General features: G+C 37.6%; 1 protein-coding gene across 1 annotated transcript; it reads right to left on the reverse strand.

Annotated features, from left to right (window-relative positions):
- Window positions 1-435: 435 nt before the first annotated feature.
- Smp_018990 (putative 60s ribosomal protein L9) lies at window positions 436-1,204 on the reverse strand. The gene is made up of 2 exons (XM_018799747.1): window positions 617-1,204; window positions 436-580 (listed from the first exon to the last, which is right to left on the reverse strand). Exons 1-2 carry the CDS (start codon window positions 1,074-1,076, stop codon window positions 480-482), a joined length of 561 nt encoding a protein of 186 aa, XP_018651505.1. The 5' UTR covers window positions 1,077-1,204; the 3' UTR covers window positions 436-479.
- Between the last annotated feature and the right edge of the window lie 10,812 nt (window positions 1,205-12,016).

Genomic DNA, 12,016 nt, shown 5'->3' on the forward strand with positions numbered 1-12,016 from the left:
TCCTTCTGGTGGACTTGGGAATATCGGAAGTCATTTCCATTGCTCAAACAGCAGAAGTCTCAATGTTCACCTATCATTTTAACCCTGATATTGTAAAAAGCCAAGTACTGGACTCGTGTACTTTATGCAAAGTATTCCAAGCACTTGTCCAACAAAGTAAGCGATCATAAAACCTACTGACCACTGCTCAGAAATAACATTCTCAAAAGACATGAGACAGCTAAAAAACCACCAGTGAGTGAGTGGCTAGATCCTTGAACAAAATGAGAGAAGAGATGTCGAAAATCAAGTCAAGTTTCAACAACTAGCAGTATATGCAGCGCACAACCAGCAACTTCCTACGAACTTAGGAATGCACGACACATCAGGACTTGGACCCTAACTACTATTTTCTACAAAGTGGCTGAGACAAGCGAATGCATACGAGTGCTCACCCATGAAAAAGCAGAAGACATGTTCCGGGGTTAGCTAAATTTTATTCAATTAGCTTCAATAGATTCTTTACTGGATACATATATACCATCAAGAAATTTACGGATATCCTTGTGTCGAACCCTGCAGGACTGTTGAACAAGGGCAGCTAAAAAAAGATTACAAATAAAAGCCTGAAACTTACCACATTTTGCGACCTTTTCAATATCATTGCCCTCAATTTGAATTTCATCTTTCACTCCAGTGGCTGAGACTTTTACACCTGATTCCATAGGTACAATCTTGGTCGCTTTTTCTCCTAAAAAGTTGCGGATCTCCAACTTGGAACCGTCGTTGGCTGGAATCATGTTGATGGGGAAGTGGGCATAAACGGACTTTAATTTATAACGATACCCAGATGTAACACCTTTTATCATATTTCCAATATGGGAGCAGACTGTCCGGACAGCAGCTAGCTCCTTTCTGTTGCCAAAAAACTTTGTAACAACAATCCTTTTCGAGAAAACTTTGATGTCTAGGGACAAATGACCGAAGTCACGTTTCAGTGATCCACGAGGACCTTTGACGTAAACCACTCTTTTAATGGCTTTTACTTTTATGCCTTGAGGCACATTCACAGTTTCAGACGACTTTATAATCTTCATTATGTGTAAAGGCAGAAAAGAATGAAGGTAACAAATAAGGGATATCGCAAATCGTATTCCGTCTCAAACACACGCGCCGCAACTGCAACAACCGCCACAATTATCAGATGACCTTCAAGCCCAACGAGATTAATTGTTTCAAGAAAGGCTAACAGCGATAAAGAATGTCCCTACTCACCCCTACCATCTTTAAGTTACTTCAGTCATAATAATGGAGAGTTGATAAGCAATAAAAAGGCCATTAAAACTACTCGGTCTACCTTTAATTCCAGTGTTCAGTCTTTATTAGGTTCAAATGGTTCAAATGGTTGAAGACGAAATAAAAGAAGCTTTCACTTAACGAACTTCCGTGTCTAGTAGCAGTGGATCACCAATACCTCCAGGCAAAAACCTAGGTATATTAACGATAATAGAGGAAAAAAGAATTTGATAAATCAAAATAATATGTTGTCCTTAGTCCTTAAGAATAAGTCAAGTTTCCTCTTAAAGGACTCCTGGGAAGTCACTTGGACTAGCTCAGTCGGCAGCGAATTCCAGCATTCGACAACTCTTACAGAGTAGAAGCTATGTCTGCAGTCAGTTCTGTTATGTTGGGTCTCCAGTTTCCAGGCGTTACCTCTTAGGTTAGTATTGTGACTAAGCAGGTCAGTTGACCTGCTTCAGCTCTCGCAGTTGTGATTTCCGTGATGATTCAGTTTCTCCCCCAAAAGCTGTATAGCATGAAACGATACGACTCGCTCAATTAAAATGTTCTATTTTTTCGACATTCGACTCGAAAACAGAAGCACATTGAGTTTGTGCGACAGTGGATTTTGCGAGACTATGTTTTGGAAAATAAGTCCCTACTACTCAGCTAAGATTCCATCCTCCACGGCGAATCGATCATTATTGAAATGTCCTCGAACCCCTTTATGATCAACTTCTGTTTATTCTGGTTTTAGAGATCTTTGTATCAGAAGACGTCCCTGACGAAAGTGTTGTTATGGCCTGTGAACCCGTGATATCTTCGTTAGTGAACCCGACGTGACCTGGTACACCTGATGACAAGCATTGAGTCCACCTCCTGCTGTAACTTCTCATGTATATTTTCACATATTGTGACATCACCTTTATGTTTCAAAATATTTCATATATTTACATATTTTACTTTGATCATCTATGGACAAACATTTAAACTTTTCGACATCAGGGCTCCAAGGTTCGCATTCCGCAGATAGTGACAGTTTTCACCGACAACAACGAGGCCTCACTTTACTATACTCAGGCTGATTCACTTGAGGCAAGCGTGGTCGAATCACTGGGCAGTTCTATTCAGTACTGAATGGACTATCGCATGAGTTTGAAATCTAGAGTGTTTGCCAATGATGTTTCCGAGTCGTACGGGATTTTGGAACGGGTCTTCCTGAAAGTGGAAACCTGACCGAAGGGTAAGGATAAGATAAACCCTTCAATAACGTCAGAATGGTATACGGATAAGGAACAAAAATGTTTCCACGACTGAGAGAAAACATTGGTCAGAGAACCTTTGATGTCGGCCTCTGTAGACAGCCACAACAAGTGCCATTAGTTCTTTTCACTCCAAGACACCGCTATTAATAGAGAAGTTGGATATCCTGACTGGTCCCTGAACACCATCACAAACATTAGCATCATTGAAGAAAAGCGCGAGTCGACCTGAAAGCAAACTAGTGGGATCTGTGCTACTCTCACTCGTTTTACGAACTTTTAAGATAAGCCAAAACGAACCAAATGTAGTCAATCAAGCCTATGGCACAAAAGATCTGTTGCTAAAGCACGAGAAACAGATAATTATAAACGGCTTTAGTGCCACATCACTAATTGCAAGTCAACCGGAAATTGCAAAAAACTATGAAGTTTCCTCAAATTTAAACCTACTGATAAGACAAATCGTCAGGCAGGGGTTCAAGACAGTCATAACGGCAAGATATAGATCCCTATCATATTCCACAAATGCGGTTATGAAGGTCTTCCGTCCCAACACAGAGTTAGAGATTAGCTTCGCTTTGACAAATCCTGACGTTTGTGTAAAAGACTTTGTCTTCAATTTACAGTCGGTAAATGAAAAAACCGACTACTTAAGGTGACAAATGGTATGCTTACTCTAACTTGAGTTTACGCAAATCGATTTACTGTATCTTTGACGTTATAGACATGTTGTTGGGTTGCTGGAACGCAGTAGCCTGCTAGTCAACCCGGGCACACAGAAGTTAATAGACGGAAATACTAAACTATGTCAGATCTGGGCACGCAATGGTGGCCATCTCTTACGACTACTACTCAGCTAAGATTCCGTCCATCACCACAAATTTATCATCATCATGATGTCTTGACTTTTGTCTAGACTGATTTTGGAGACCGTATTATCAGGATAATTTCCGGAGACAGTTTTGTTAAGCTTTGCGAATCTCTGGAATTTTCCGTTATGTTGTGCACTGAGAGATGATATACCGCAGAAAAAGAAAAAGTAAATGGTTCGCTAACTTCGAAATCAATATTGAAGACGCAGAATGCTAAAATAAGATCGCCTAGTATCCTATAGTGAATTAAACGGGAGATTATGAAGTTTTAACAGATCCTTTTATTTGAGGATGGAGCAATTTATAATCAATCTAGTCCCAATGGATTCAGCACTCTCTATCGTAATAACATCTTTACTAAGACCCACACTAACTGACTGGATTGAGTAATCTAAGAAGAAACTTACGCTCCAGCCAAATAGCCATTAAAGCGCTTCGGAGTCTTTTCGTGGTGCTCTCAAATGCTTTGAGGAAGATATGGCTTGAACTTTGTGCTCTAGCTGTGTTCAGATGTTCGATCGTCGGATCATGGAGAAGCTTTTTGAACATGGCTGGTCCATTAGATTCAAACCAGACCTTCTCCAAAGCATTAAAAGTCGCTTAGAAACGAATGTAACATACTTGAAGCTGATGTATTACAGTTCGGAGTTGTTTTCAAGTTATGACTTCAAACTAGCTCTATTTCTTTTCGTATATGTGAAAGCTATACCCCACTGCCGTCTACTGGGGAATATTAACTTGATTAATCATACTGAAATCAATTCCCGAAATCTAACTTTGAGGGAATATACACAGCGAATCATTATCAAATGAATTGATGAAAGCATGCTCTCTTCACTACAAGAATCGTTTTTGAAACTCCATTTCACGTGGATATTACCATATATGAAATTGGATTCCACTACTCAATCTGCCCAGAGAACTGCATTTGGCCGGTCTTGCTGTCATAGGACAGCTGAATTTCGTAGCCAATGAGAACCTTTGAAGTGGTCGTTTTTGATATGACGGGAAGAATTAGACTGATATGCTCATTATGATTTTCTACAACGTCGATTCCGTTTTCATTTACTTTAATGATTACTTAGTGTAGTATTTATTTTGTTTTCCTGTATGACATTATATATATATAACACACGACATCCGTATATTAAATTACCATGAAGTATACTCAGCATGACACTCAGCATATAATAATATATTCTGAAAATAATAATTGCAGAATTCACTCCAGTTTAGAAGCTTGATCAATTTGACATAAATAGTAACATTAGATGTAGAGAACAAACATGTGATAGAAGATTGTTCTAAGTTTGCCAGTTCAGTAACTGTTTAGGTAGTACATTTATGACATGTATTACAGTAATCTAATGCAACAGCAGGGAACTTTTAATTTTTTCTTAAATGGATTGCCTGTCGATTTATGAACGGTCATTTCCTGTGCCAGAACGAATTAATGGTAATTATCTACAACTAGAGAAAGTAAAATCAGAACAGAAAGCACGGAACAACAAAACAATTATAACCAAAGTATGTCAGTCAGGTCTACACTGTTCACGTCAGATATTATTCAAATAAGTTAAGGTTTCTAGGAACAGTATCTACGTAAAGTGGCAGCAGGTAAGTTGCTTTACTAAAGAAATTCACTAATAAGAATGCCTGAACATTTAAAGTTCTTATATCTCACTTGTGGAGTAAAATACACTTAGAGATGGTAGAACATTTAATGCATTTCCAGAGGATCAGTATGCATCAACGCAACAAATAAAGAATGGGATTGATTTTATCGTTCGGATAAAACTCTACCCAACGTTCAATTCATTCAAAACTATCAAGTCAAATCTTGTTAATGATACCTATAACATGAACTAAGCTCAGCGAGACACTCTGCAAATGATTTGTTATAATCCTAAGTATTTTTCATATATGTGATTTCATTCTAATTAATAGTCAAAATGGGAGTACGAATCAATATATAAATGAGTGTATTTTCGACTAAGGTCGTCGTTGTGTTTGGGGTTAACAAATCTTCTTTTGTTCCAGTCTTTGTGTTCTCACTTTCCCATCGTGGGAATAGCTGTGCTTTCTCGCTTTTACAAGTATTAGTAATAAGTAATTCCGTCCTAACAACCGGCAACGTCCAGATATGACAAAGTAGCATCCAATTAGAAGGCATATCAGTTTTTTGTACATTCGGGCTGCAAAAATACTCGGATTATAATCCCTAGTGTTTGTTGCGCAAGGCGAATCGTATGATTGCTTTTCATGCTTCATTAGCTTTTGATTTCATTTTATGTAGGATTAAACTCATTTTAACAAAGTGATCTTTACTAGCCAACTAGTTATTTTGAAACAGCGAAATCTAGGGTGGTCAAAATATGTGACCTCCAGAAAGAAACATACGATTGAGTCGTTTGAAATTGTTTGTCCGAAGTCAAATGTATGTCAAATTGTCATCGCCACATATTAACTGGAGGAATGTCTGAACATCTGTTCCGTAGAAACAGCTATATTGAATCAGACTCAAATTATTGAAATGGAAGGGTAAATTTGAAAATTCGACCCAAAATATACGTCCAAACAGTGCTCAAAATGTAGCCAATGCGAAAAATCAATTGAAGGACTTTTATGTTAAGTCTAAATTTGCTCTGGTACTCTCCTGAGGTACGGTTGATCGACACACTTGTAAATTAGGACTGAAATACCGAGAAGATTAAATTACAGTTTATGTGTCAAAGGTTATTCTCAAATTACGAGTTATCAACCCAAATATACTGCTCCAATTATAATTAGAACATATTTCCCAGCAAACCTCCAAAATTTAGGTCTCTGGAGCAAAATTCCTAAAACACCGAACCAAAAAGATCATGAAACCAAAAGTTTTTAAGGCCAAGTTTATAGTCACAGGTTCAGCATTAGACCAAAATAAACATATTGAAAACACTGTGTAGTCAAGAATATTTTATATAACAGTCATCATTCAGTTAAATACTTTCAGCTACTCCCGTAGCAGTAAATGTGAGCTATTAAAGTGACAGGTGATCTCTTGGAGGACCTGTACTGCACTAATCAATGGTATATCTGTTGCCATACTGATTTTCTTTACCCAAATATCTGCGCTTTAGTCAGCTGATTTGTTTATTACCTCTGAACAGGATCGTGTTTTATGTTTTTCAAGATCACGTTCCTATTTCACAAGTAACTAGTTTTACGTTTTTTAAGAATTTGTTTAGTTGACACATTGGAGATCTGGTTGCACACGTTATATGGAGTACTTCGTTAGTCAGAAAGATGTGTTGCTATGGTATTTTGTAAATTGTATAATTGAACTCATGCTTAAAAAGTCCCATACATATCGCCAAACGTTTGCTCCGTTTAGAGGTGATCAAATGTTTGTGACACAACCGAAACCTTGAAGATAAGTAGACTCAGAACCCCAAGGACTGTTCTGTTACACTTAACCATCAGCTCACTTGAAGTGACCACCGATGTAATATATTTAACGTCCCCGTAAAGTGGCGTGCCTCGTGTAACTTATTGTTGTTGGAAAATAAATTGTTATTATTGTTATTAATAACTATATTATAACACGACCTCTGGAGTACCAGTATTCTACTACAAGACACAGGTAGATTCTAGTCGTATATTATTCAAAGCTCCTTATTCCCATGTTACCTCGCCATTAGTCCTCCTATCCATGGCCTCTTAAACTCGAAATAACGTCAATTTCACTGAAATTACACTATGAGCACAATTCACGTTGTGTAGTCTGACTCTTAGCACTTCCCGTAGCTCTTCTAGGGTTACTGCCAGTCCCAAGCCCGGGTAAAAGAGGAGAGTTGGGCACGGGGTCAGCAACCCAATCCCGTAGAAAATGACTTTTCTAAAAAAGCCTGCTGGGCAGAATAAACAAATTGAACCATTTAAAATCTGCCATCTGAGTCGGCAGAAGAATTATGACGCCTCAGAGTGAAAAACAAGATACTTTGGAAGTCATGAGGTCGATGCCCCTTCTAACAACCACAGCAAAAATCAACATTGGCAGATGGAATGTTCAAACAATGTGGGAGGCCGGGTAAACTAACCAAATAGCGGCAGAAATGAGGAGATAGAACTTCATGGTGATCGAAATCAGTGGAACCTATCTGACCCAAGCTGGACAGAAAAGATTAGATTAGGAAGAGATGCTGCTGTACTCTGGTTACGAAGAAGAAAATGCTTCACACACTCAGGGAGTTGATATGATGTTGTCCAAAGTAGCCCGAAATGCACTTATTGGGTCGGAATTTCATGGATTCAGGATCATCAAAGCATCATTCAAAATAAAGAAGGAGGGAATCGCAATGAATGTTATGGAATGTTATGCACCCACCAATGATAGCAACGACAACGATAAAAATCAGTCCTACTGGAGGCTGAAATCGATCATAGGGAAGTGCTCAGAAAAGGACCTGACCATCCTGATGGGAGACCTAAACGACAAAGTCGGGATGGATAACACCGGGTATGAAAGTATCATGGGGCGACATGCAGTGACTAGGAGAAAGAAACTAAAATGGGGAAGATTTGTGAATCTATGTGAATTCAACAAATTGGTGATAGGCAGCACAGTATTCCTACACAACTCCATATACAAAGCTATATGGGTCTCACTGGATCACACCATGAAGAACCAGATCGATCATATATGCATCAGTAAAAATCCAGAAGGACAATGAAATATGTGAGAACCAGAAGAGGAAATGATATAGATTCAGATCACCACCTGGTGGTTGCCAAGATGAAACTGAAGCTAAAGAAACACTGGACAACTGAGGAAACAGCATCACAAAGGTTCAATACAGCCTTCCTTCGAGATACTGACAAACTCAAGGAATTCAAGATAACTCGTAACAAAAGGTTCCAAGCTCTAACAGGATCTACAGAAAGAAAAAACTACGATGGCGTACAGCTTGAAAGGGATCAAAGAAGCACTTACTTCAACGTGTCAGAAGGTTTTGGGTCGGAAGAGACATCATCAGAAAGAATGGGTCTCTATGGGAACCCTGTGTAAGATTTGAGAAAAGAACAGTAAAGAACAAATTAAGAGCAGTCGAAAAAGAACAGAGAAATTTAGGGCATAATGTGAATACACAGGCAAACAAGCAAGTCAATAGGAGCACTAGTACTGACAAGTAGAAATATGTGGAATAGCTAGCGAAGAAAAAGAAAATAAAGACTTGAAGAGAAGAAAATATCAATTAGCTATATGACACGACGAAAAAACTGGCACGAAAATATAGTAAATCAGAGAGACCATCCAAAGACAAGGACGCAATATGATCACTGAGATTCAGTAACAGAGGGATAGATGTGTAAAACACTTTGGGGAACACTTTGATAGACATGCCCCACTGAACCCAGCTTCATTGAATCCACCGGATATTGAATCCGATTATACAGACCCTCCTATAGATGTCAATCCACCAACGAGGTAAGAAATCAGAGTGGCCATCAGACAAATTAACAGTGGGAAAGCGCCGGGACCTGACAATATACAAGCCCGAGCAATCAAGTTAGACATAGCACTAACTGTAAACATGCGCCACATTCTTCTTATGAAGATTTGGGAGGAAAAACTAGTGCCCATGGACTGGAAAGAAGAATGTCCATCAAGGTACCAAAGAAAGGAGATATGAGCAAATGTGAGAATTACAGAGGCATCATACTGTTTTCAGTACCAGGAAAAGTTCTCAACAGAGTGTTGCTCAACCGCGTGAAAGATGCAGCTAAAACATACATAACAGAAGTCATCAGACTGCATCATGAAGCAAGTCCTAACTTGGAGTCCAGAAGGCAGTAGGAAAAGAGAAGGGGCGAAAATTGCATTACTCAGGGAACTGGAAGCAGGCATCAAAAGAATGAAAAGCACTTAGAAACAACTGGAAAGTAGAGTCCAGGACAGAGCTGAGAATCCTGGATGGTGGCCTATGATCCTCCAAGAGGGTCAACAGGAGTGAATAAAAATACAAGCTCACTAAGCCTTAACGGATAATTTTTATTTCTAAAAAATTTAGGTACGCTGTTTTTGGGCCGTTAAACTTCAAAGAAACCTGGTCGAAATTATATTTATTACAATTAGACACTCAGACTTTAGGATTCATTAATTATTCAAAAATATTCAGATCATATTTCTCAGCTGTTACGGTTCATCTATGAAGAAAGCTGTTTAGATTTAATTCTAGTGACGCACTTATAATAACGGAATATACAGTCTGCTATATGATATTTTGGTTTAACACTAGACCCACCTAACCCTCACCTTTGATGAATTGTCTCGAATATCCCAACACCTGAAACTGTCAGGCCTATTGATATTTTTGATGAGAAATTATTACAACTATTGTACATCACAAATGTATTATACTAATCATATTACCAACGTACACAAGTTACCACTCTTGAAGGATCGAAGGCCACCATCCAGGATTCTCAGCTCTGTCCTGGACTCTACTTTCCAGTTGTTTCTAAGTGCTTTTCATTCTTTTGATGCCTGCCCCTTCTCTTTTCCTTCTGCCTTCTGGATTCCAAGTTAGGAATTGCTTCATGATGCAGTCTGATGACTTCTGTAATGTGTGTTTTAGCTATTTCCAGAGCATTCTCCTAATTTTCTGTTTAGCTGGAATTTGGTTTGTTCTCTCCCATAGTAGGCTGTTGCGGATGGCATATAGTCGACGGACACTGAGTATCTTGTGTAGATAACTGTCTATAAACCCTTTTATATTTTGGTGATGGTTAAGTTAATTGATGAGGTGATTCTTCTTTTTCTCGTAAACTATGGAAGAAGAAGAATGATGTACACCTATATTGATACACACATCAAGGTTGCTTAATAAAAGTAATGTCATTTCAAACGTCAGATGAAACGATGTTGTTGAGTGGGACGAACTACTTTGAGTGCTTGAGTCATGTTAACTGTGAAACTGTTATATCTAGAGCTTTGATTTTTACTATGCCGCTTACTACTAGACTACTTGAACGATCGAACCCGCAACGTCTCAAGAGAGAAGACAGAAGACTAGTAAGTAGGAGTTTTATTCCCCAAAACAGTATCAAAATATAGTACAGAACTCTCATGTATTTATAGTTTTTGGTTAAAAATAAATCATCATTTCGGGCAATCAATTGGCCCATAGGGGTCATTCTTATCCATCCAATGGAGAAGCTACACGTCGACATTCTAGAATATTCCCCTAGCAGTGATTGGATGGAATGTCTTCGGCTCTTTCTGGGCTTCTTGAGGCTTCCTAAAGTTTGCCAACGAGCCATCCTTACAGAAACTTTATTGAGCAAACGACTCAACAGGGATCTATAAGTGAATGTTATTAACTTAAAAAATATAAGTAGTATGTAGCAGGAATTGGAAGTGCGGCACTTACCAGAACAAAAAGAATGAAATAAAGAGAATAGGAGGGAAAATAGATGGCACTTGTAATAGCAATAGGATTGGAAGTATGGTGAACAATGTAAAGAACAAATCAAGGAACATACGTAAATTATTCAATTAATGTATTATTTACATATTTTACAAAGGAGTTTTGATTTTAAATAAAATAATAAAATGATTCTACCTGCTTGTGTTTTCATTCGCTACATTAGTATATAACAGAGATAATGATATATTTGTAGTATCCCAATGAGTAATGAGATGAATCCATATAATAATTAGTAGTATTCGAATTAATGTACTAACTAAGAATTCTTGATATAAAGCAATCTAAGTCAGGTAGAACTGTAATGAACAGAACACGAGTGGGGACAAACGAATGTGTTTTGACACAAATTACAGACTATCTCACTAAATTCTAATAACCATACAACAAACAGTTAATTTGTAAAATAAAAATCAATTGTCTCAATCTCCACTGTTCCTTCTGTAAATATCATTTTGTCTTCTCTAATTTCATTGTTCATGCATTTTCCTACCAATTGTGCCTCATTTCAGTTCTTTCCTCGTCGGTCTTCTGCCAAAATACATTCTATGTCTGACCATCACCATATACTATTAATATATGGATATAAGTAGACCACACTACAGAACTAGATGAGCACAATTGAACGTATAATATTTGGAATTCATAATCACCGAGTCATCAAGTATAAAAGAATCATTAGTTCATACAAGTTTCACAATACAATTTATTAATTATATTTTATAGTTGAAAGTGTAAGTCAATTAAACCTAAACCACCACGGAAAACCTGGAAGTACTGGACGGCTGTTTCGTCCTATTATGGGACTCCTCCTTGGAAGTGCGTATCCACAACCTTTTAATCCATATCTATTATTAACAGTATCTATCATAACTATAAGTACATGTACATTTCATGATTTGTTTACTTCCTACGAAGTTCTATTGTCATTCATTTTCATATTTCTATTGTTGTCTCTAGAATTTTACTTTTCTTTTATGTTATAAATATAAAAACTCAATAACAAGTTCACCATTAAATAAAAACTAAAAAACAAACAAACAATGGAACTTCAACTTAATATTGTTTGTTTGAACTTTCGACAACTATTGTATTCAACAATCGATAGTTAATTAGTTCTATATACTTGTACATATGTAACATTAAATCTAAA

This window comes from Schistosoma mansoni, chromosome 3 (genome assembly GCF_000237925.1).
Source record: "Schistosoma mansoni strain Puerto Rico chromosome 3, complete genome".
NCBI lineage: Eukaryota > Metazoa > Platyhelminthes > Trematoda > Strigeidida > Schistosomatidae > Schistosoma > Schistosoma mansoni.

Excerpts from the sequence above, each read along its gene's own strand:
- Smp_018990 (XM_018799747.1), bottom strand. The coding sequence starts at position 1,076 with ATGAAGATTATAAAGTCGTCTGAAACTGTGAATGTGCCTCAAGGCATA. Across the intron at positions 581-616 it reads TGAAAAGGTCGCAAAATGTG|CTGCCCTTGTTCAACAGTCC; the intron begins GTAAGTTTCAGG and ends ATCTTTTTTTAG.